At 40.0% G+C, this 26,603-nt stretch overlaps 1 protein-coding gene across 6 annotated transcripts in view; it reads right to left on the reverse strand.

The window, feature by feature from the left end:
- Nucleotides 1–513: 513 nt before the first annotated feature.
- The window catches only part of PATJ (PATJ crumbs cell polarity complex component), a gene marked incomplete at both ends in the record, with an annotated part of 267,283 nt that continues 241,193 nt past the window's right edge, over nt 514–26,603 (reverse strand). For 4 of the 6 annotated variants that reach the window (XM_084244370.1, XM_084244373.1, XM_084244369.1 and 1 more), the window contains 5 exons: nt 514–660; nt 5,302–5,425; nt 8,468–8,574; nt 22,868–22,972; nt 23,706–23,828. In XM_084244370.1, coding sequence (XP_084100496.1) covers nt 514–660; nt 5,302–5,425; nt 8,468–8,574; nt 22,868–22,972; nt 23,706–23,828 — 606 coding nt within the window. Of the gene's footprint in view, nt 661–5,301; nt 5,444–8,467; nt 8,575–22,867; nt 22,973–23,705; nt 23,829–26,603 lie in introns of all 6 variants that reach the window. The other 2 variants (XM_084244372.1, XM_084244374.1) reach the window with 2 other exon arrangements.

The raw sequence follows: 26,603 nt of genomic DNA on the forward strand, positions 1-26,603 counted from the left end.
ATCACTGGTAAGTTAATTACACTGCTAATGTTTTTGGGTGTACTTGAAGAGAATTAGCATAAGTAAATCATGAGTGCAATGACAAGTTGCTTAGCATTTGTTTCTGTTCATTGGATAGGATCTGAGATTGCTGGGCAAGCCTCTGGATAAGTAGCGATGGGGAGAGAAGGGCAAAAGGAATGGGAAGTTGCTAATTCCAGTTTCAGCTAAGGTAATCAAAACCAGTTATGTCTAATTGAAAAGCAGCGATGGTAAATGCAAAATATGTAAGATTCATTCAAGTTTTAGTAATTAACCTCACTAGGAAGTGACAGAAGCAGGGAAACATTAGGAAGGTGGCAGCTGAGTTGGAAAATTTACATGAAACTCCAGTCACCTCTCCTGAGCAGAGGCCGTGGGGTACAAAGAATGAAGGTGGATTTTAGTTGAGGTTGCTTTTCATCCTCACTCAGAACTTCCATCTTCCTACTGATATTCTACAATAATATCTATCTTGTGATCAGGACCCAGGCCTCACGACAGCACAGTTAGGATTACAGTCCCCCTCTGGCGTTTTAGAATGGCCACAGCTTGGTCATGAGTAACACCTTCCAGAGTCTCGCCATTAACAGCTAAAATCTGATCACCTCGCTTCAGTCGGCCGTCGTCTGCAGCTGCTCCCTACAAACAGGAAACATTTCAATTTAAGCCAGGGTGACACAATTTCCATTCAAATAATATTAAAACCTCTAACTTGCATCCGGTATGTATACTGAGTCACTTTAAAACTACCAATTAAAGTTATTTCTAGGTGATGTTTGAAATTAAGACACTTTTAAAAAAAAGGATATGCTATTTGAATAATTGTTGAATAGCAACTGATTAAGAATTGTTTAAATAACATACTAGCAGAAATGTACGACAAGTAGACCTTATTTCAATATTCAGTACTGAATGAAATCTGAATGTCATATCATGTTATATTCATGAATAGGTACTATGCGATCAAAGGCAGAACTGAATCTGGTGTTAGTCTTATTGCCAATATTTATAGGGCTCCCACTACATTATTAAGCTATCAGATGATGGTGATTTGTCAAAAATAAGTGGTAGCTTCTAAATGGGTGACTTGTATAGTAAGTGACTTATATCTCAATACAGTTACTCTATACATAAATACAGAGAAAGGAGCATCTCTAAAATTCTGCAATATATTCAAAAGCTTCGGCTTCATCTTTGTCATCTAATCAGGCTTCTAAATGACTAATTTTTTCCTCCCTAAATGACTACTTTTATCATATCCTCAGTCATGCATGGCTCCTCAAAATGGCACAAAGCAAATGAAATGAGGTTTTTTAAAATTCTAAAACTGAGTATCTAAAAATGCCATAAAATATATCCGGGCAGGCAAGGAAGAACAAGACCTAGAAAGTGGCTTACAGGGGGCTTTCCCTGACTACTGGGGTAACTGTGAAAATCCCTTGAAAATTTAGTTCCAGAAGAGTTCTCTAAATGATGCTAAATTACTGGGGAAAGTAATGCCTACAGGCACTTGCCCCTGACTGACCTAGTCGGAAGCTGACCTAAGAGTGGCCAACATCCACAGTTCTGTGTACCCCAGCAGCAGCACAGAGGCCCTGAGGTGGTGGTTGAATTATCTAGAGCTTCGGGGTTTGAAAGGGTGGAATTTCTGTATAAAAGTGCAATAAAGAATATTCAAAACCATGTCTGTACTGGGGTGGGGAATACTAAAATTAAATGACTTGCAACTTCACTCAAATTCTTTTTATTTTTTTAAGAAAGGAATGTATCAACTGTACTAAAGTAAAGATAGGATTAAACAAGTAATTCAAAGGGATAAAATCAGAATTACTTGGCTAACTTGATTTTATTAAATTTTACATGCTAATATTTAAGGGCTTCAGTAAACTTCCAATATCCATATAATTAGTTTTTTGAAAAGCATGTGAAGTGCTTCAAGAGTTCATTTTTCACTAATACAGAAAATGATTTCTCATCTTTCTTTCTAGTACTTGTACCTGTTTTCAGGTATTGCCAGGCTTCCTTGAGCATTACTTACTGATGTATTACTTCTCCTACTTTATCAATATGGCATCTGTGGAATGATCAAGGGAAGGAAGAAATAAATGGTTCACAGATAGACCTCCATCTAGTTTGGAAACATGGTTCTACCCATTTGCTATTTGTCCTGACTTGTCAGGTATAGTCTTCCCAGATGCTGTGAAATTGGCATCTACTAGCTACCTTCCACTGTTTTAAGGATTAGGTATATGGCACATGGCATTTACTGAATAATGTGGCGGTATAATAAAGCGAAACTCTAGTGATGATAGAACTCATGCTCTCAGATTTCAGAGGCTCTGGACAACTGCTCTCTAAGTTTTCAGGGATGGTGAACACTTTAGTTCAAGCTCTTGTTGGCTTATGGTAGAATCTGGCTACTGGAGGGTTTGACTTTGACCCCGAGGTTTCCAACCAAACACCTGAAAGAAAACAGAAGGTCCCGGAAGCCTGTCAGTAGACTGACTAAGTCTGGCAGACTTGACACACCCTAAGTGTCTGGAAGCTTCCTATTTCTGGAGGGGGGAATAAAACCTTGATGGGAAAAATTAATGTCTGAGTTAAGCAAAAGTAAAACTTTTATGACACCAAGGAGGTTGCACAAAAATCCACATCCTGTGGACATCTGAGATCCAGCAACCTGGAAAGACAAATGATTTTAAGAATTTATATTCAAAGTTAAATCCATGGAAGACATACATTTATAGTTCCTGAATCTTCAACATTCTTAAGGGAGAAATGTTTAGCTTAGTGTCAAGATTTGTTTTAGAAAGACTTGATTTTTTTCACCATCAAGGAAAGGAAATCTCCTTTGCTAGTTTTTGGTTTATTGATTCTCTATAGAAAACTTAAAAATTATTTATTGGCTTACTCTAACAAAGAGAGAGAAAAAGTCATCAAACTAAATCTGATTATAATAAATTATCTGGGATACTCTAAAAAATAATAATCTACATGGGCATATTCTTTTATTGAGCTAAGTAGACCACTAGCAAGGCTTTTGAATTCTTCCTTTTTCTTTCTTTTTTTTAAAAAAAGATTTATTTTTATTTATTTATGCATATAAGAACTGGGGTGTTGGCCAGAGGTGCAGGTTGTGTGTGGGGGGAATGAGAGGATTCACCAGAAACAGAGCGGGGAACAGAACAGGAGGATCTACAGAAATTCACTGCTGAGGGGAGCAGAGGGTGAGATAGGAGAGGTCTGTTGTGCCATGTGGGTTTCTCCCTGGCTGGGGATCAAACTAGTGCTGTAGTTTGATAGGCTGCTGACAGCTTGATAGTGCTGAGACTTAACCCCCTGCACCACCAAGGAGGCTCCTTTTTCTTTTTTTTTCATTCAGGACTGAAAATTTTTAGGTTGCTTCATTAAAAAAAAATGGTTCATTCCTTAAAAAAAAAATACCAAGGATACTCAGCATTTTTTTTTTACTACTTCCACAGGTGCTTCCTAAATGAGCACTTTCAGTGAGGACCCTTGAAATGCACATTGTGTGAGCAGCCGTGCATTCATTATTCTCATGACCCTTGTCCACTGCGATTGGTGCAGGTTTCTTTTTAAAACCCCACAAGCACCATATGGCCATTTCACTTGCAGCTTTATGTTCTGGTGACCTGACAACAAAAGGTGCTTGGCTCTGGTCCCACCAGTCCATGTGAGGGTGTAGACAGAGCATTGCGCCTGGACAACTCTGGGTCTCGGGTCAATCAGTTCTCTCTCTGGAAGCAGCTGATCTTCCCACAATTATGAAGTGAGCTGGTGATGACAAGCATTCTGGAGGGAATTTATGAAGGCAAAGGTCAGCTGGCTGGACTTGCTAAAATGTGGGGCCAAATTTACAACCTTTCCGTTATCCTTATGTACATAGCGGCCTCTTTGTAAAGCAAAGTATAATAACGTCCTCCCAACATGATAATCACAACAACTTGCCTTAAGAAAAGGTGGTTTGTTTACCTGGGGCATGATTAGACCGGGCAGGACAGTTACCCAGAATGTTTCTGATCTGCCTTCCCCTCTCCTTTTGCCCTCACCTGACCAGCAGATATGTGTTTGGGAATAACATGCCTTCACAATACACATGCTAGAAAGATGGAAATGGGTGGGGAGACCTGCCTCTGCCTAATGTGCTCCAAAGGCAAATGCCAAATGAATTAAGGATTATGTCCAGTCAATGTTTAGGCCTAATTAACAGGTGATAAGATATGTACAAGCCAAAGTGTAGATGCATTTAGTGTATAGCATAGTTTTTTAAAGAGAGTTAAACCTATCATATTACTTGTTTTGAAGATCTCTATTTCCTTAGGGAAATTAAGCACTAGGAGGCAACTGGATCAATTAATTAACAAATGACTATGGTAAAAACCAATGAAGATTAAAGTTGCAATAGTAATATTAAGTGCATTTCAGAGATCTTCATAATTTGGAAGGAATTAAATCCTTTGTATTTAAAAGTAGATATATTGGGGCCTCCCCGGTGGCGCAGTGGTTGAGCTCTGGGTTGCGAAGCTTCCCACAGCCTCTGCAGTGCCAGTTCGATCCCCAGTTGCCGGGTGAGGGTCCCAAAGGGCACGCAGACCTCTCCGGCCGCCCACTGCTCCCCTCAGCAGTGTACTTCGTCAGTCTGTCTGTTCTGTTTCCTGCTCTGGCTCTGGGAATTCTCTCACCCTCCCGTGCTTCTGACTGTACCCAGTGCTTATATAAATAAATAAATAAATCTTTAAAAAAAAAAAAAGTAGATATATTGGATATATTTGGAATATCTAATCCTGAAAGTATATTTGTATCCGGTCTTAGTCTAGTCTATGGGACTGATTCTTCCCTTGGGAGAACAACGGAAGAGAGAAAACACCTTAAACTAACTTTGCCCTGAGGTTTCCATGGTGGGCAGCAACTAGGCGGTCATCAGGCTGCACTGGCCCAAGGCTTGTGCAATGCTCTATGCCACAGCTTCCAAAGAGTGCGGCGCTGCTCCTTACACTGTTGTGTTGAAAGAAGATACTCTTTAAAATCTTTCATTATCCTCTATTATAATTGAGTTGAAAGAAAGTTAGACTTCTTGTGACTCTAGTATCATAAAAGAACTCTTCTTTGATAGCTTGGTGTGGAAATTTCCTACAGATTCAAATGAAACAGGCACGCAAGCACACATCCAGGAATACCCAAAGTAAAGCAAAGCAAAGCACTTAAAAAAAAAAATCTCACCTAGGTTAAAAAAAATACAGTAAAAAAGGAAAAAAATACCTTTGCAAATATAGTCTTGACATAAATTGGCAGGTCTCCATGGGGACTTCCAAAACCCCCTACAATACTAAACCCCAATCCTTCAGAGCCTTTCTCCAAAGTAATAATCTTAGGTGGAGGTGTTCTGAAAACACAATGCACGCTGTTTAATTCAGGAATAGATATCAAGAGGGAATTGCATTTTAATGGAAGAACACAGATTTCAGAGAGACTTTCACACTGCGAAACTATGAAATTCAGTTAATCAAATCCAACTCTCAGAGAGCAATTAAGACATTTATTTTGAAGTTTCTCATATCATACCAATGAATGAGCAATATTCTTGATGTTTTAGAAGTTTCTCTTTCATAAACTCCACTGTTCTAATTAAAAATAAAGTCATGATTCTGAAAGTGTCAAAGCACCCTTCTCCATGCTTAGTTTTAATCTGTAAACTTACTGTTTAAAACTCAATGAAACTCTATTTCCACCCTTGAAGAATTGGCACGGAAAAGAGAGGTGGGTCTCACCTGGGGGTGCTAGATCACCAGCCAGCAGGTGGACTTCTGTTCAGTAGGTGACGGCTGCCTGATAGCCCAGCCAACTGCTGCCTTTCCCTGCATGTCCTCACCACACCTGCTCCACCTTTCTACCTCATCCTTCCAAACCCCTGTAGGGTGATGTCTTCCCGACTCTCTAGGGAGAGTCAGCCACCTCCTTCTGTGTTCCCTGTGCATATGGCACACATTTCCATTATGACCCTTGCTGTACTGTACTGTGTCTACTTAATCCCCTTTCTGCTCTGCCAGACTCTCTACCAGAACTCAACTCTTAGTCTTCTCAGTCTTTTCAGCACTATGCATGGTGCTTGTCACAAACTCAGGATCATGACCGTGTACGTGAGAACTGAAATCCAGAAATCCGGGAAGGGAGAGAAACCAAGGGGCAGCACATAGGTAAAGATAATTTGTTTCAATTGTACAATTTGGATTTTCAAAGCTTCGTCCAGTGTGGAAGTCTTCTCCCAGAAACACATGGTTAAAAATTAAATTACCTACATGGGCTCAGGCAGTTTAATCTAAATGTAGCTAATGCCAATGTTTTTACTTCCAAATATCTTTGTCCAAACGGTAAAAACCAGGGGAACCCTGGTACAGCAGACCCAGTGTCGTGTCTGCAGGGGGTTCACCTTTGAGCGCTGGCAGCGTTACTGGCTGGATGGCCGCATGCGTGCCCGAGAGGCACAGCCATCTGACAGAAACTCATGGATGTGTTTCAAAGAATTTGCAAAACCAGGATATAAGCAACCTCTAATGTGCTCTTCTGTATGACTAGAACAGTCTTTCCTCTCCCCCTCCTCAATTTCACCTCGCTTACTGTAGGGTTGATTTTCAGCTGGTTCATATGAATACCAGCTGCTTGTTGATGTCCTGACGGGTTGTTTACAACAGGTAGCCATAGAAATTGCTGAGTGACTCTGCCATAAACTTGAAACTGTTTTGAATGCCACTCCTGCTTATTGTCATTCATTTACACCTAAGAGTAAGGAAGCTCCCTAACCGGGTTGTGTTCCTCTTCCTTGTTTTCACGGGTTCCATAATCCTCTCATGGAACTCAGCTTTTCTAGACTTGTCAACTCTTTTATAATCATGAGTTTAGGAGTCTGTTTTTACAATTCCCTGAGGTCCGTGGCAATGCCTTCACCTATGTTTCTTAAGTTTGAATCCTTGGGACCCAGCACTTGTGAAGGGTCTGGCCTTAGGAAGGTGCTCAATAAATATCTGTTGAAAAAACTACGATGGTTGAAAGGCAACGGTGTCATGAATAAGGCTCTATCTTTCACCACTTTAGCTTTACTTATATCTCAACAATGGCAAACTGGCTGCACATGAACTTGATTCATGTTTCCTTTTCAAACACAGACCCCATTTCCAAGGGTATTGAAAGGGGAATCTTGATGTCCAGGCACTTTGACAGCAAGCCCCTAGCGGCCACCAGATCCTCAGAGACCTTCATAATTTTGCCAATTCACAGTAGGAGACCCTTTCTCAGGGGGAGAGGGAGGAATGATGCCCTATTCCTCAACTGGCAACATCAAACGGAGTTCGTCTCCACTCACCTTATTCAATATACTTTTATATAGAAGACTAGGAAAAACAATCTCCAAACATTAACCATGGTTATAAGTGATTTTAAAATTCCTTTATGCTAATCACTCCCAACTTTCCAGGAGCTGTGGAAGCACAGCAAATGAACTACGATGACAAAGGCATCTCTGTATCTCTACAGGCTCATCAAAGGATGCTAAAGGTACAATCCTCTTCCTGAGGATCCTGATTTATTTTTTTAAGGAAAGGGCCGCTGTAATTTGAAAATGTTAGACTTTTTGGCTTGTGTTTATTACTTTCATGATGGGAAAAAATACGATGAGCTTAGTTAGTTTAATATTCTTTCCTCAAGAAAAACAAACTCAAAGATCTCACTTAATGACCTAGTAAGAAAAAATTGTCAGTGGCTATGATCATCAGAGCTTCCAATCAACCATTCAGATTAGTTAACAAAATTTATTGAGCACCTACTAGTGACCAGGCACTGGTGGTACGAGAGGGAGTAGCTTTATGCAACACTTCTCAAAATGTGGCAGAATCTCTGCAGTAGAATCACTGTGGGGAATCCCATGCAGACCTATCATATTCTCTGAGGATGGGGCCAGAGAAAACAGCACTTTCAAATATGCTCTTCAGCTATTCTTATGCACATTCTATTTGAGAAACAACACTTTAAGGAGCAACTTTCACTGCAATGACTGGCTAATGGAGAACATCAGAAAGTGTAACAACAGAATTTAATCCCAGAACAAGCTTTTAGCTTAGAAAACTGAGGACACATGTTCCTTGCATATCAAGCATGATGCATCCTGTCAATCTGGGCTGTCTTGAAAAAGGAGCAGGCACTGTGCTAGAGTGACCAGATGCAGTGTGTGCAGGCCCTGTTAAGGACTCATGCCGTGGAACAAAACTTGGGGAGAAATGAGGAAACACTGGTGCCTTCTTGGAGATCCTCTAGGAAACAGGGTAGGTAATGTGTTCTTTCCTTCCTCTCCTTTACAGAGTGCTCTAGAATCTTGAAAAGGTCTCACTGAGCCCTGCCCCTTATGTAAGAGCCACTGTGCAACTAGAATACTCACTCAGTATCTTCTGGAGGGTGGTCAGCAGTGGGTGAACCAAGGTGGTGGCCTGTGGACATATTTTCAAGCTGAGTTGCTATAGCACTTATATTGGTATCCGCTACAACCTGGGGAGAAATTAAAGCAAGAAAATCCATGCTGAGTCAGAGACAATTAGCAAAATCATGCTCTATCCATGCTCAGTTCTTAGTCTTCATTTAATTCAACCTTTTGGCACCATTTGATACAATGGATTATTCTGTCTTTAATTATTTTTTTGCTTAGCTTCTAAGACACCATCTTTACTAGTTTCCTTTCTGCCTTCTGGCCATATCTTCTTATCTCCTAAAACTTTATCAAAGTGCCACAGGGTTCAGTCCCTGAGCTTTTTATCCTTTCCATCTAGAGTATTCCTTTAATTATCTCAACAATTTAAATCTACTTATGTAGTGATAATTTCTTAATCTGTATCTCCAGGACCACCTGGTATATCCAATCATCAACTTTGACATCTCTGGGGGATGTCTAGTGGATACCTCAAACCCAACATGTCAAACACTAAGACCCCCCCCCCCCTTTTCCCCCTCCACCTTTGCTCCTATTGCCTTCTTTATCTCAGGTAATTACAACTTTATCCTCCTAGTTTCAGCAAATACCTTGGAGTCATCTTGACTACTTCCCTTACAACCCACATCAATCCTCATAAAATTCTATTGGTCCTTTTACAAAATAATTTTTAAAAAAATTTTTAAAAATGATTTATTTATTTATTTATTTATTTATTTATTTATTTATTTATTTATTTATACAAGCACTGGGTATAGTCAGAAGCGCAGGAGCGTGAGAGAATTCACCAGAGCCAGAGTGGGGAACAGAACAGGCAGACTGATGAAATACACTGCTGAGGGGAGCAGTGGGCGAGACAGGAGAGGTCTTTGCACCATGTGGGACCATCGCTGGCGGCCAGGGATGGAACTGGCGCTGCAGAGGCTGCGGGCAGCTTCCCAGCCTAGCACTCAACCACTGCGCCACCAGAGGAGGCCCCAAAATCATTCTTGTCTGGATTTTTTACAATAGCCTCTGCACAGGCCTCCCTGTTTCAACCCCTACCCCATTTACCCCATAGTAACCAGAATAGCCCTGTTAAAATACAGCAGGTTATTTTATTCCTCTGCTTAAAATCATCCAAAGGGAATCTGATTCCCTTGGATCACAAGCAGAAGTCCTTACTGTGACCCACACAATCACGTGTAGAAGACCTGCCCTTCTCCTGACATTCTCCTCTGTGTTCACTCTGTTCTAGCCATGCAGCCCCATCGAGGTTCCTCTCACCTGCCAGATATATTCTCACCTCACCACTTTGCAATTGCTGTGCCTTCTACCTTCAGCATCTGCATGGATAGTGCCTTTATGTCCCTTAGGTCTTCATTCTATAGTCACTTCCCTGACTGCTCTAACCAAAATTTCCACCCCCATAGCTTGGCCCAACATTTCATACCTTCCTCCCTGCTTTATGTCTCCTCCTTGCCACCACCAGGAAGCTTATTTTGTTTACTACAGTATCCCCATTATGTATGGACAGTGCCTGGCATATAGGAAAAGTCTTCCATAAATATTTGGTGAATGAAAGAATATCCCTGACTCCCTATGATTTTCCTTTTAGATGGCAATAAATAAAAGTGTAACAAAATAATGACATCTAGACACTGACTTTGCATTTATATTCTGCAAGAAAATATTCTAAAGTTTTAAAGAAATAGGATAAGCTCTGACGGTCCATACTGGGACCTGCGGTAGAGTTCTATAGTTCAGTTTCTACCACTTAAATCATGCTGTACTTGAGTTTCCGCTACCTCATCTGTTAACTGGGAAGCATAAAGCCTGCCTTGTCTGCTCATCCTATTACCAGATGTTATTCTCCAAGTTATTCTCAAGTGCTCCTGGGCTACTGTTTCTGACCCACAGTTCTCCTAGGTCATAGTATTTGATGTACAAGTGCAGAGTGAAGGCACTTAGCTTGACTTGACTGCAGTTTCAGGATAAGCTAAAGAGGGCACAGCTGCCCAAACCTGTAAACTTAGTTGCATCTTTCAATAGTGCATTTAGAACAACAAAAACAATAGGCTGGCCCAGCTGGGTTAGAACACATTTTGGATGAAACATTGTAATCTGGGAGAAAACACTGCCATGTGCAATGTATAAGATCTTCTGGAAATATCATCATATAAAAAATGAACAAACTGGGGAAATATCTAAGATAAGAGACAAGGAAAAATGAAAGATACTCCCGTCCACTTACACCACCAGTTCTTTTGGTTATCCTCCACAAACGTGCAGTTGTCTTTGTATGCGACCTCTGTAATCCCACTTATTCTTTAACTACACCATCTTCATAAACCCACTTCCTTCCAGCTTCTGTCCCATCCCCTGGCCCAAACTTCCATGACAACAATCTCTGGCCATCCTTCTGCTGCTGTGGCCCATGTTTCCATCATTTTGCTATTCTAGTCATCCCTCGTGGCTTGGTTCTGGGTCCACTTCGAACTTGCACATTCAGGTCCAGTAGGCGACACCACATATATTCCTATAGCTTTCAGAGTCAACAATATGCTGACAGTTCCCAACTTGGCCTGCTATACTGAATCACAAACTTAATTTTATTTTATTATCTCAAAGGCTTGCTAACACAACCAAACCCAAACTCTTGACCCAACAACTCAGTCCCTTCAATTCACCTTTCCTTTAGGTTTCCTCATCTTATTAGCTTGCACCTTCTCTGCCTAGTTAGAAACCCTAAGTGTAACACTGAAATACTTGTCTGCTGTCCAAGGACTGGCAAGGATGTTAGAGTGCGACCTATAAAGTTGCTTATTTTCTGAATATCAATCTGATATCTCTTGCTGTCACCTGCCATTTATAATTCCCCTCCAAGTCCTCTGAATTCAAGTCTTAAATCTGTTTACTACTTCTCAACTCTGTGGTGACCTCTGTTGATTTCAAGTCAGTGGAAACTGTAGAAAAGGAAAACCTTGGATAAGGAATCGCCACTCATCCCTTTCCAATCTCTCACCCAGACAATTGTCAGTTATCTTTTTGAATATAAATGGATAATGGCACTCCCTTGCTTAAATCCATTGAGTGGTCTCTCAGTAGTAGAATACAATTCCTAACTGTCCACACAAAGACCCACCTCTAGCCTCCAGTCTAATCCACACTCTACATTCCACAGTTCTCAGACTGGAATACCCTCCCCGCCCCCACTAAAGTAGACCTGGTGTGATCTCAAAGTCACTTCTCTTATAAAATAAGCCTTCTTTGGCTACCTGTGTTTAAATTAATTCCTCCTGTTTTCCTTTCCATAACACTCTCAAAGTATTTCTCACATATTATGATGATACCTATTTGTGTGATTATTGACTTTCCCATCCAGCTGAGGCATTCATGAGGATGAGGACAGCTTCTCAGTGTTCATGTGAGCATAACAATTGCTGAATGAGTATTTATGAGCAAATGAGTGAATTTAAAACCTGCCTAAGTAATAGGAATTAGGGGACTCAGTTTTGTGAATTTTTACCAAAAAGAGTGAGACCCTTGAAGGTTACAAGGTGATTGATTTTGGGTCCTTTGAATGAGGAAAAAAAAGTTGAAGCAGGCAGTTCCAGAACAGAATGGCATAGCTTGGTAGGACTTGAGATCCCCCAAACAAGCATTTAAATAGAGGTTCAACAATTTACCCATTTGGGATATGGTGAAGAGGATTCCAATGCTTGGTGGGAATTTGACCATGTACTGTCAGCTGACCATGAAACAGATATCCACCATGGGACTGAAGAAGGTCAGCAAACTCTTGTATTTTCTAAAGTACCTTCCAATGCCAAGACTTGATGGCAGCCTTCTCCTGTTTTCACTTGCTTGTTTCTTCAACATCTAGAAACACCATGACTACAATAAACTGAGCACTAATTTTATGCTGAGCACTCTTCCATGTCCCTAAAGAGGTAGGTAGCATTGTTATTCCTATATTGTAGACAGAGGAACTGGAACTGAGAGGTTAAGTAGCTTTCCCAAGGTCAGGTGATAAGTGTGAAGCCTGGATTCAAATCCAAGCCATTTCACTCTAAATCCTACACTCCTAATTGTATGTGGCATAGAGCAAACTGCCTGTCTTGAGGGTATACACTTGTCTTGGATTCTCACAACCAGGTAATTTGTCTTACATTGAATAAGATTAAGCATGGTTTAGACATGGGGTGGGGAAGCAAGGCGGGGGGAAATCACTGAGCAAGCAGCTACAGCTAGCGCAGGAGCTCATCTGGCACATGCTGGACAACACGTGGGGAAACTCCTCTTCCACCTCAGGGCACTGCAAGAAGAGGACTTAGGGTGAATGTTCTAGGAGGAATGCCTTTAACTTTTAGAAGGTGAATATACTTTCTGGAGTCCATGAAACAAGTCATATAAATTAGGAAAAGAAAATCATATTTTTGTTTGGGTACAATAAAATTTTGCATCAAGCTAGAAAATATATAAAAACAAAACAAAACACTTCAGCAGCACCATTTTACTGAAAAACTCACCTTTCTCCAAAACCTGAAGGTCTTGTGTTCACTTCTAATCCTGAACTAAAAAGGGTCTTGCCATCACTGATAATAATAAGTACTAGGACCCACATAGCCTCCGTGGAGCTCTCCAGGCTCCTGTCTATTTTGTAGGATGGTAACCAAGAGGCTGGATGGGAGATAGGAAGGATTTATTTTTTTATTTTATTTTATTTTTTTTTTATAACTTTTTTTTTATAGAGGCATGTTTATTTCTTTATTTATTTGTTTTGTTTTTTTTTGTTCTGTTTACACGTGCACGGGGTACAGTCAGAAGCGCGAGAGGGTGAGAGAATTCACCAGAGCCAGAGCGGGGAACAGAGCAGGCAGAAGGACCGAAGTACACTGCTGAGGGGAGCAGCGGGCGGCAGGAGAGGTCTGCGCGCCATGTGGGACCCTCCTCAGGTGGCCGGGGAGCAGCCGGGGATCGAACCGGCGCCGCAGAGGCTGCAGGCAGCTTCGCAACCCAGCGCTCAACCGCTGCGCCACCGGGGAGGCCCGAGATAGGAAGGATTTAAATTGACAACTTGATCTTTTGCAAGGAAGACAAGGACAGCACAAATCCGTAACCCTTAGAATGACTTTACAGCCCCAAGGCATGTATATCATCATCTTGGCTTCAGAAGGGATTGGTCTTCCTGGGACTGACAAGTGAAAGGGGATGATCTGATCTCCGAAAGGTGTGTTCATGTAGCTGGATATAAGTTCAAGTTGCTATGGTCTAAGTCTTGACTCAGCCCTGTCTGAACTGCTTTTTACCTCTTCAACACCGGAGACTTGAACAACATGGAGGTAAGGTCAGGGAGGTCCCTTTTTTTTAAAGGGTGAAGACAATCAGGCTAATGAGACATTTACTCATTTTTCTTCTTCTGAAGTAAGCCTTGAATTCCTCTGTGGCAGCTTCTGGGAATAGAGAGGAGAGTGGAGGGAACCAAGGAAGGCAACTGTTTCCATCACCAAATAGGCTGCAACTGATGTCACCTTCTATGGGAGGCAGATACGAACACATCCATTCAAAGTGGAAAGAGGAGAGGACAGGTAGTCTTCCCTGGGAAAAGCACAGAGGTTTTAAAGGTGCTTAGATGGTGGGTACTAAGGTCTATACAACTTAAATGCCTGGTTCAAGAGTGGTGGTATCTGGAGTCCTTGGATCTGGCTGGGGCAAGCTCCAAGTCTTTTGCAGCCTGTGGTCTGGGTTTTTACAATACTCAGATTAGCAAACTTTCCTCTCATTCCTTATCCATGAGCAGCTGGAGTGTGGTAGATTCCGTCCTTGTTCCCCAGTCAACCTTTAAAACCACTAACGTGCAGGTCCTATGAGTTTATGCTCCTCTTTACTGTTGTACACAGCGCTGCTACAGATATCGGGAGAGTGGTTCTTTAAGGGAGACAGCTAGATGGTGGGAATGCAAACTGGTCCAACAACTCTGGAAAGCTGTGTGGAGGGTCCTCAAATTACTAAAAATGGAGTTACCTTATGACCCCGCAATTCCACTGCTAGGAATTCACCCAAAGGACATATAAACATTAATTTGAAAGGAAACTTGCACTCCTATATATACTGCAGCACTATTATAACTAAGATATGGAAACAACCTAAATGCCCAAAAATAGATGACTGGATCAAAAAGATGTGTGTGTATGTATAGCAATCAAAAAAGACACGCCTTTTGCAGCAACAGGGATGGAGCTGGAAGGGATTATGCTCAGTGAAATAAGTCAGAAGGAAAAAGAAATATCAGATGGTTTCACTTACAGGAGGACTACAGGGGAACCAAGTAAGGGATCAGGGAAAAAAAAAAAAGACAACACTAGCAGGCTACCATTAATTGGAGATATTCAGCAGGCATAGGGGAGGGAGAGGGATTAAAACAGGAGGGAAGAGCACAAGAGACTATGGTGATGGATCACATGTTACTTGGGGTTGAGAATTTTATGGAGACTACACCTGAGAGGAGAAATCAAACATTATACAAAAATGAACAATGTTGTAAGACATATATGTATTTATATATATAATATAAAATATATATATATAAAATCTTGGGGGGGAAAAAGGTAGACAGCTAGACATGGAAGTGCTGGCTGATGGGTACATGCATATTAATAGATCTCCTTAAATTGCCAAGAGGTTGCACCAGTTGTAAACTCTCACTAGACACTTTGTTTCCTCACATCTTTGCCAAACCTTTTTAGGATCAAACATTTAATAAGTCTCTTCATGTGGAGAGAGCAACTACTGATTTGAAGAAAGAGGAGAAAATCCCTCCACCTGAGGAGAGGGCTACCACTTACCTGAAGAAAGAGAGGAGAACCCCTCTACTCGAGGAAAAGGACACTTGCGAAATGAAAGAGAAGGAAGAAATCCCTTCCCCTGATAAGGGGGGTGCTCATGAAATGAAGGATGGGGGACAAACCTTATCTTTTGAGCCTGAGAAACATGAACCTAACGAACAAGAGCAGACTTTTGAATCAGTAGAAGAGGAAGAGCCAATATGCATGTTTCCTCCTCCAAGTGTGTTTCCTCCTAATGCAGCTCTCTCTGCACCTGTGTTTCCCCCTCCAACTGCCCCTACCCCACAGTCCGCATTTCCCCCTCTGACTGCCCATACCTCAGAGTCCACGCTACCCCCTCTGACTGCCCCTACACCAGAGTCCACATTTCCCCCTCCAACTGCCTCATCCCTCAATCCTTGTTTCCCCTTTCAACTGCTCTTCCCCCTTGGCCCCACATTCCCTCCTTAAAATTACATGCTTAATAAATTGCCTGAGTAATAAAGTGCACAGACCCTAGGGTGAGTACCTTTCCTTAAAAATTGTATTGGGGGCCTCCCCTGGTGGCACAGCAGTTGAGCGCTGGGCTGCAAAGCTGCCTACAACCTCTGAGCACCGGTTTGATCCCCGGCCACCAGCGAGGGTCCCACATGGCACGCAGACCTCTCCTGCAGTGCCCGCTGCTCCTCTCAGCAGTGTATATCATCAGTCTGCCTGCTCTATTCCCCACTCTGGCTCTGGTGAATTCTCTCACCCTCCTGCACTTCTGACTGTACCCAGTGCTTGTATAAATAAATCTTTAAAAAAAAAAAAAGATTGGGGTTTTATGTTTAAGAGAATTTAGAAGTCAAACATTTTCCAAATAAGTTGGATATCACAGTGCAGGAAAGTTTGATTTCTTAGAACTTTCCTGAGCTGCTATTCTATCAAGGAACAAAGTTAGCCCATAGATTTGTTAGGACCCAAATCTTGTAGCATAAAATACAACTCAGCAGTCATACCAGCCTGGATTCTAGATCCTCAATGCAGACATGATGAAAAGACAAGAAGGTTGGACAGTCAGCGTGATCCTAGGAAAGCTGGTACCTTAAGATCTGGGCCCATTACAGAAAAACCATCCAAAAAACCCTAGTCTTGTTGCATGCCTGGCATTTGATGTGACTTACTAGAGTAGAAATCTTAAAGTTTTTATTTAGAATCTAATGAAATCAGAATATATTGATTTTAATGTGTCTGTTTAAATAATACAATGGCTTAGACTGTTGAATGTTTTACGTTTGGATTAAAATAAGAAAGGGCAAAGTGACTTCCAGCCCCAAGTGGCATAAACCTCAACTGTCACTTTGGACACCACTTCACTTTCTGATTTTAAAAGGAATTTTAGCATCCTCTGACTTTGTCTATTATAAAGTAATAAAATACTGATTATTTAATGGTTACACTAGCAATTCACAGTTTCATTAAACTCTACACCTTATTTAATCTTCACAGCAGAGCTATGGTCACTGTTGCGAGGGAAGTGGAGAGTTAAGTGAGAGGATTCAAATGTGCACCTTCTGACACAAACACCTACCAATCTCACCAGGTCTTCATTTTAACTGAAACCTTTAGCTCCTTGTCCCTTTCCTGGCGCTTGTCACCTTCCTGGCATCACTTGACTTCCTATCCTCCTGATGAGGAGGCCCATAGATCAGCTGATCTTCACCTGGTTACATGTTAGAGCCTCTGGGGGACTTTAAAATATCCCAGTATCTTTTCTTCATATCCAATTAAATCTGGGGTGAGGGAACTGGTATTGGAATTGGCAATTTTATTGTGCAGCCAGGGTTAAAAATTATGAAGTAAAGTTTTATTCCTAGGTGCTTTCAATGCTTACCCTATACTCTCTACCACATACCTTTTCAATTCCCAGTCCCATCCATCTTTCTCCCCTACTGAAATTTTTATGGATTAAATGGGTAACTGTGAGTTCTTTTCCTTCAACTTGGCTCAGCAACATGCTCAACGTGACTAAACAATCAGCATTGGTTCTGGAGGCCAGGCCCTGTGCCAGCAGCACAGACCTGTCTCAGCTTTAGATAAATTCATGGTCTAGGGGGAAACTGGTGCCTGGGTACTCTCTGTTCTTGGTTGGAGTGCTTCTAAAGAAAGAATTTTACAAGATCTCTAGAGGATGAGAATGGGGTAAGGAGGGTATTTTAGGCATGGAGAATACCATATGTGAACCTGTACTCATCCCTTGGGTCTCAAGTTGGTCTCTGAACTAGCTGCATCAGTCACCTGAGAGCTTATTACAAATGCAAATGCTTGACTTTCATCCCAGTCTACAGAATCAGAGACTGGAAGTGGGACCCCTCCAGGTGATTCTGGAGCATGCTATAGTTTGAGAAGCACTGCTCTCAAATATCAAAATCTTTGCTTTATTTATTCTTAGAAAAGGATCATACTAAAAGGGAAGCCATCAGACTCAAATTTCCTGCAAAAATTCTTACCTTCTTTTCCAAAGGCAACATCCCTACTTTTTCTTCTCTTCTGAACCCCCAATAACTGACTTGCCACCTACTCAGAAGCAAATCTGTTCTTTTACAGATTGCCAGTAACTTATGTGTTAGTTATAGTGACTTTTCTACAATTTTACTTACTTCTGCCTCATTGTTAAGTGTACTGTTCTTGACATTTTTTTTTTTCTCTCTTTCTCTCCTAGACCTGTATTCTTGGCTAGTGGCTCTTTTTAATTATATTTGATTTTCCAAGGTATTTTTGTGTATGCACTTGATAAAAAATTAAACAGTATAGTACATGATAAAAACTCCAACATTCTCACTCCCTGGAGAACCATGGAATATTTTCTGATTTCAATTTTAGAGGTATACGCTAATATGCTTACAAGCCTATTTTGAAATTTATTATCTTGATGTCTATCTCTGTATTTCAACAGATGAAAACTGTTGCAAACTTTTCCACTTATATTATTTTTAAGTTCTACTTGTTTCCTATGTTCTTTAAATATACTTTCAGCTCTGTTGTCCTAACAATTTCCAAAAATCTCTTTTTATTTTAACTTTAAAGATAACATTCCTATATTATCTTCTCTACTAACATATCCCAAATTCTCACACTATTAACATTCCACGCATAACAGTGTTTGGTTGCACAGGTTTTATTATTATGACTTAGAATGTTTATAGAACATTCTGAATTGACTACTACAACATCTGCTGTTTTTTTTTAAACTCTAATGCAAAAAGTTTTATCTATAGCTATGTGTATAGCAGCATTGTTCACAATTGCCAAGTTATGGAACCGACCCAGTGACCGTCAACAGATGAATGGATAGAGAAACAGTGGAGTATATACTCAATAGAATATTACACATCTGTGAAGAAAGATGAAACAGTGGCATTTGGGACATGGATGGACCTTGAAGTGAACAGAGTGAACTGAGTCAAAAACTGAAAGATCAGGTTGGTTTCACTCATCTGTGGAAAATACATTACCCGCCCCTCCCCCCCCCAAAAAAACAAACAACCAAACTATAGGAAAACATTAGAAGGAATAAAATGAACTCAGCAAAAAGAAGATAATGGTTACCAGAGGGGAATGGGGGATGGATGGAGAGGATGGGGTGGCAGGCAGATGGGGTATGGGCACAGGTAGTTTGCTAGAGGGGGAAAAAATACATTTAGTGTTTGTGAGAGCAGCATTGCTAGTCAGTGTGAATTCCAGGAAGATGCTCATGAATGCTCCAAATCAAATGAATGATTCTTTGTGGTTTTGAAATTGATGGGGTAGGAAATGCAGTAGAAGAAAATGAGTTGTTTTTTTTTTTTTTTTACCAAACAATAGTAAAGTAGGATTAGTTTTCCTTTTTAAGTTATTCATACACTGATCTGAGTACACAATTCAGTTATAACTAAAGATGCTAGGGCCTGCCTTATTGTACTGATGAAATAATTTATTTTAAAGCTAAAATAGAGGAAAAATATAACATAAGGGTTAGGATCAGATGTTTCCTAGGATTCCATACTGCTTGCTATTTTTAATTCAATAATTTCCAAAACTACTTTTAAGGCAAATTAAGGGTTTTTAGGTAACTCAAAGTAAAACAAACAAAACATGAACAGTTTGATAAACAAGTCAAAAAAAAAAAAAGACAATTTATCTGTCCTTTTTTTCCCTCTTTAATTTAGAGGCATCTCTCTAGAACTCCTCATTCTGCCTGCTTCAATTTGGACAAGTTGTTTTCTATACCTGCTACATAGCTGTCCTGAGACTTCAATGCTCTTCCTTCAGTGTTGGATCCACTGGCTTCTCTCTTTCATACATTGCCTTTTTGTTGAAGCATATCCTAAAGTAATTTTCTCAGACACACACACTGCTGAAAAAAAGTCAGGTGTCATTTCACTCTCCTATCCTTTTATACATAGTTTATAATTTTCTCTCTGAACATTTCACAATGTACATACAGGTATTACTCTTTCATTTACCTTGCTCATTGATTAATATAAGCCTAAGCTAAATTTATTTCATTTCTGTGCTATCTTTCTGTTTTTTGTTTTTATAACTCCTGTTTGTTGGATATTGAGTTTCATGAATTAATCCTGTGTCTTATTTTTTTCTCTTCCATTTTTAGTCTAGGGTACACAAGAGAAGTCATTTCTCTCTATTATCTGAAATATGACATGTGTTTCTCTCTCTTCCCCCAACCAATAGCTGGAGCCTTTTCATCAGTTGTTTGTGGGGTGTGTGTGGGGGGGTGAGTGGGTGGGTGGATGCCTGCACACACGTGCACACATGTGTTACAGGATACCCTCAAAGGGTCTTCCAAACTACTTTGTAGACAGACCATTAATTAATCTTGCTGATCTTAGAATCCTTCTCCCACCCTCCATACTTGCTGCTGACCCCAAGCCTTGGTCCTCTGTCTTTGCTTTCACTGTTTCATTCACTTATTCAATCAATATTTGTAAAGTATAATATGCCAGGCAATGAATATGTCAATACTGAAAAGCCTCTGATGGTCTTATTTGCCTCTGTTTACAGCACTGATGTCTCCCCGCGCATCGGCAGCACATGTCCTCTGCCTGCCAGACAGCTGCACCTGGATGTCTCAAACTACAACGTTCTCTTCTCTCCCAACAGAGTCCTTCTTTTTCCCTAGTTACTTCAATCCATGCCTTCTCTTATGCTCTAAAATGTTCAGAAAATCTTTTAATGGACCCAGAACAGGTCCCATAAGTCCCATTAGTGATAAAGATCCCTGATACACTATACCTAATTTCTAAATACTCAAAGAAAGATATTAAAACAAATTTTTTTCTTCCAGCAGAGTCTGGGTTACCTGATTTTGTCCAAAAAAGTAATATTTATGGTAATTCCACAGACAAAAGAGCTGAGCCAGGCAAACTACAGAAACAAATATAATTGTGAACATTTAAATAATTCCTCATAGTCAAATTAATCTCCAATGACCAATCTATAACTGGGAATAAGAAATCATCAGATTTTCAGGATAGAAAAAGCTGTTTCCTTATTATACCTTATTATACCAATTTAAATCAAGGGAGAAGCTTCCAAAAATGTCGCTTGTCTTTTCCACTCTTTTCCCCTTCTTCATCCTACAGTGGGCTGACCCAGACCTTAATCTTCCCTGTGCAATCGGCAGTTGCCAACTGCTTGGCATGATATACCCACAATAAGTCTTTTCCACATCATCAGACACAATTATTTGACCTTTCCTCTCTCTGCCAATGGGGCTGGCTCACCTGATAATAAAAATAATTACCTAGTGACAAGTCAGCTGTGATAATTGTATTGCTGGTACTACTCCATGCACATTGTGTTAATTAAAGCAAATACACTATACAGCTAAAAGGTGCCTGAAGCAGAGCATAAGAGTTTCTTGGGTTTTGTGTCACAAGTTTTTGGGGGCACATATGCTTCATACCCATAACTGTATAGCTTTCAACTGTGAAAATCCCAAAGAATTCCATTAACCTTTTAACAGCACATGGTAGAAAATAACATCATCAACTAGTGTGACCCAATGTCATTTATTTCTTAAAATATAGAAATAGAAAAAAATCAGAATCTTCTTTAAAGTCTGTCAACAGTGGAAATTTGGTTGAATGAGATTTAATTCTGTATGAGTTCATTTTCCTTTAAGGTATATTTATATTTAGCTGATATTACACTTTTAAATTGTCTTCTCATTTCTTTGGGAAGGTAGAGCTGAACAAATTAGAGGAGTGTATGAAAATATTAGTAAACCTGAATTTTGCTAAGGGAGACATTTTCCCCCCCTCTTGATACGTTATCATCTGAATGAGCTCCCTCCTAAAATTCTGTATAACTCCTGATCCACTGTATTGAGACAGAAGAGATGCACTTGCAGGACCTCTAGGGGTCAGCATAACTTGAAGGAAGAGCAAGCACAACAGGAAAAAAGGGAAGCATTGTTAGGGGTGGAGATAGAAATGGAAGTTTTCCATGAAAGTGAGAACAGGAGTTGAGGGGAAGTCTATTCAACAGCCAGTACACAGAATTTCACTTTGTGTTCAACAGAAACAGGGGGATCGGTTCATTGAACAGTATGTTGCCTATCACATAAACTCCCTTGAAACTACTGTCAGGACTGGCATGATTTCCCTCATTGGTGCTGAAAACCATTTACTTGTGGAGCTTTGGCCTTAGACCATTGAGATATGAGGTTCTAGCATCACAAACTGGTTCTCCCAAATGTAATGGTTTTTCAATTGGAACTCACTGTGTTAAGGCTGGAATGAACTGAGGGGCTGGCTCGCCCTCTTGGGTACTAAGGGTGGGTTTTATTCTTTTTAACCTACTTATTTTATACTACCTCTACAGAAGTATGCTTATTACAATCACACATTTTGGGGGAAACCCATTCACAAAACTCATTGTCAACATGCTGTCTCTCACCTCACTGCACAATAGCTATCTCAGGGGCATCTGAGTGCTTGAATATAGGAGGGGTAAATAGCACATTTTGTTTTTACTTGCTGTATAGTTTCCTGAGCCTTTGGTCAACCCTCTTGGAGACTGCAGCTGATAAATAATTGTCTGCCTTAGTGGATGACTACTGTGCTGTGAGAATTTAAGTGTTGGCAATCATTTATGCTACAGGAAAAAGAACATTGTATTTTTCCCTTTCTTTAAGGGGAGAGGAAGAAACAGCACTTGGGCAGTTCAGTAACAGTCTTTGGGCATAAGAAAAGAAATCATTTCCTATTCCTTGCAAACTTTGATTTACAAAGAACGCTGGAAGCTAAAAGCCTTGTTGATTTATCATGTGAAGCAAAGAGTAATTTTTCTCCCCTTGTTATGCTTTCATATAATCATGCTCACTGCCTGTATGGGTGGCATTAAAGAATTTCTGAATAAAAATAATAATTTCTTGCTTTCAACCTTCATAATTCACATCAGCAAGCACCCTGCTGGCGGTGATGCCTCCTGCCAGTGACGCTCAATCCCTTTTGCACGCCACTTATCTGCCTCGCACAGCTGCGTGTTCCATTGATCACAGTACCTGCAGGATAATGCGCCCGTAGGCGTTCTTCAGCAGATTAACCACATCTGCGTGAGACAGCCCATCCAAAGGTTGCCCATTAATGCTGACAATCCGATCTCCAACCTGCAAGTACAAAAGTGGTAGAAAATCACTATCATTAAGAAAAATTAAATTTGAGAAGAATGCTTAAAAATTCTTTGTGAGTCATATTTCCCATTTGTGGCTATTGTGAAGATTTTGTTTCTACTGTGTGTATGTGTTTAAGAACCTTGAGGAATTTTTATGGCTTTCCCCAAATACAGACCAATCAGAGAAACAAGAAGGGGGTCAGATTTGATTATTAAAAGACACAGTAGGCCACTTTTGTGTTTTGGTAATACTGGTGTTTCATATATCCATTTGCCAGTAATCGTGGGGTACACAAATTAACTGTTCAATAAAGCTCTAATGAGGGAACCAAATATTTTCTGCTTTATTTTTCTACCTAAGTTAAGATTAAGGGGCAGTAGGGAAAAAAAATAATAAGAATGTTGACTTTTTTGGTTCAAGGAAGATTGTAAGGTCAAATCTCTTTCAGATGAAAATCAATTTTGGGTGAAATGAAGTGCTAAAAATGGTATGGAAGGTTTTGCAAATGAACTGCAATTTCTTTCATGGAGAAGCTTTGAAACAAACAATAATATTTTTATATGCCTAGGGACCTAATGAATTTCAGGTATAAACTTTCTCCAGTGCATTGTGCCCTCAGTGTGGGTCTCTGATGGTTGCTGGAATTCCAACTTTAAACAAGGTACCCGTGGCGGCCACTTTTTCTCTGGCTCACCACATGCTGCTAGCCACCAATTCCCTTATTTACTTTAAGCTTCTGTGTACGTGCAGCCACGCCACTGGCCTGAATCATGGCAATAAATATTGGGATATCTCCCAAGGGACTTCCTTTTCCTCCAGCAATGCTGATTCCCAGGGCATCACTGAGCTCCTAAAAAAGAAGGAAAACATAATGCTTATATATTTAATAAAGAACCACCACCTAATTGTCCCCAGATAGCAGTTGAACAAAATCCCTTCATCATGTAGCAGGCCAGGGAGACAAAAGAGTTAACTGTAGTACCTTTGGATTCAGAAGACTTGTGTTTCAGTTCTAGCACTGATTAGGTTCAGGGTTTTTGGGAAGTTCCTTAACCTCCGAGTGCCTCCATTTCTATGCATAAAATGAGAAGAACACTACCTATACCTCACAGTGTTGGTTTAAAGACTGAGATGATATAGTACAGTCCTGGCTCACAAAAGAGGCTCAATAAAAGGCAACATAGGAGTAAAGAAAAAAAAATACACAACAAAAACAACCAAAAACCAAAAAAACCAAACCCTATGCTGCTGCTCAGTTTAGTGGCCAATTTTGATGCAGACTTGGCAAGTATGTTCTCATATGGTGTTTATGATTAAACTGCCATACATATCATGTTCATCTGGGTGTGAACAAACACACTTGGCTCTAAAATATCTGCATGACTGCATTAAAACAAAGGATTTTAGAGGACACCCACTATAGTAACAATAGAGTCTGGAGAGAGAAGTCACATGTAACTGAAACTGTCCCCTGTATGACTAGGGGAGGCAACATGGCCTAACCCAGTCCTGCTGGAAGAGTCTGGCCCTTGCCCAGGTTGGCCCCACAGTTCTATCACAGGACTAATATTTTAAAAATCACTAAAGGAAAAAACGACAATTTCCAATTTCATTATGGTGGCCATGTATGTATACCCCTCTTACTCTTGCTGATGAAAATGAAGAATGCTTGTCAAAATACAAAAACAACTTACCAGTGGCCATTGAAAAGTAAAGAAACTCAAATGGTGGTGGAGAGCCAAACTGGGAGAAATGGCAACAAGGGATGAATGTCCTGAATTTTTTCTTTGTCCTGAGGGTGTGGTCGAGGAACTACAAAGGGGGTGCAAACTGATAAAACTGACTGAAACTCCCATCTTTCCAAAAGACGAGCCAGGAGAAGGAGCCCCTTTGGCTGGGAAATCAGGGAAGATACTAGAGAAGAGGAGAATATTCTTAACTTTGCAAGTGGACTCATTGGATTCTCAGGCTCAAAGTGTGAGACAGACAAACTAGAGAACTGACTTGAGATCTGAACCACCACTCAGAAAAGGTGAGGGAGAACCTGCACTGAAGCTCACTGGCTTGACTGCCTGCTAAAACAAAAACATCAACATTCCTTGGAATCTACGCAGCATGACATCCACGAGGTCCAGGATGAAATCCTAAATTACTTGACATGCAAAGAACCAGAGAAATGTGACTGATTTTCTTGAGTTCTTTAAGATACACAGGATAGTTGAGGTAAACATTTGCTAACCCTTCTAGTCTCAGGTAGTTTACATGCTGTTTTCCAAAGTATTTGAGTCTAGCTTGTATTTTCTAAATGTACCAACAGGAAATCCCTGCATGCAAAATGGCAAGATGTGTTTCATTATGAAGTTTCTGCTTGGACCATGTGTGGAAAAAAACGGGTTGGTAGGAACAGACCTTTATTTTTTTTAAGTCTGTAAAAACAAGTGACTGAAATGACTAAGGAAACATAAAATAATATTTTATAAATCTGGAATGAGGAGAAATTTATGGAGTAATTTGGTTTTGTTCAAATCTATCACAATGTTTCCTTAATAAATCCATAATAATGCACATGTTGGTACATTTAACGTTCCCATCATAGAAACATCTGAGTTGCCACTCTGGTGGAAAGGTATTAGGAACACATAAAACAGAGTCAGTCAAACCTGAGGCCAAAATAATGAAGGCCACTTCTTAGACATTCACATTCATGATGCACTAGGTACTATGTCAAATTCATTATATGCATTACCTCATTTAATCTACATAACAATATTTACTTTGTGAGGTAAAATATGTTATCACACCAATTCTCTAGATAAGAAAAATAGAGTTAAATAACTTGCCCAAGGTCAGAGAGCTAACAAGTGGTTGAACACTTTCAGATCCAGCTGTGATTATCTCCAGGGAACTCAGCTATGCTGGGTCACTTTACTGTAGTCGAACTATAATTAAACAGGGCCTTTGTTTTTACCCACTATTCTGGAATCCTAAATTAAATGACTAATGGGATCAAAATAGATGTCTACTTTCTAATATTCTGGATATCACACAGGAGTTTGAAAATCAGAATTTGACCAATTTATGAACTGAAATGCATTTTATATAATCTCCTTAGAAGAGCAATTTAACAGTATTACATAAAAGCCTCTAATAATAAGCATTGCTTTTGATGTCACAATTTCAATTCTAAGAGTTAATCTTGAGGAAGTTACCCATGATATGGGCAGAAAAGAATATATAGACATATTTGGCTATAAAAGACAGCAGAAGTCGAGAAATATGCTATCTTTTTAATAACAGGAAGCTGGTTAAGAAAATCACAGTGTATTTGTATGACAGAATTCTGTGCACTAGTAAAAATCGTCCTATATAGGTACTCAAAAATATTTATAGGCTTGGCTAAAAGTTCACACTTTAAAGTGAAAAAGGCTAAGTATAATACCACTTTTTGTTTTTCAAAACGTAAATGCATAAAAAATATAGTGGATGGAACATACCAAAAAGTAACTAATGGTCATCTATGTGCTTTCTTGTATTTTTCTGTCAGTTTATGTTAGCTTACTAGATCATATATTTACCTCAGTAAATATATAAGGGAACACTAAAAATTCAAGAAATTTATTTAGGG

This window comes from Talpa europaea (assembly GCF_964194135.1).
Source record: "Talpa europaea genome assembly, chromosome: 9".
NCBI classification, from domain to species: Eukaryota; Metazoa; Chordata; class Mammalia; order Eulipotyphla; family Talpidae; genus Talpa; species Talpa europaea.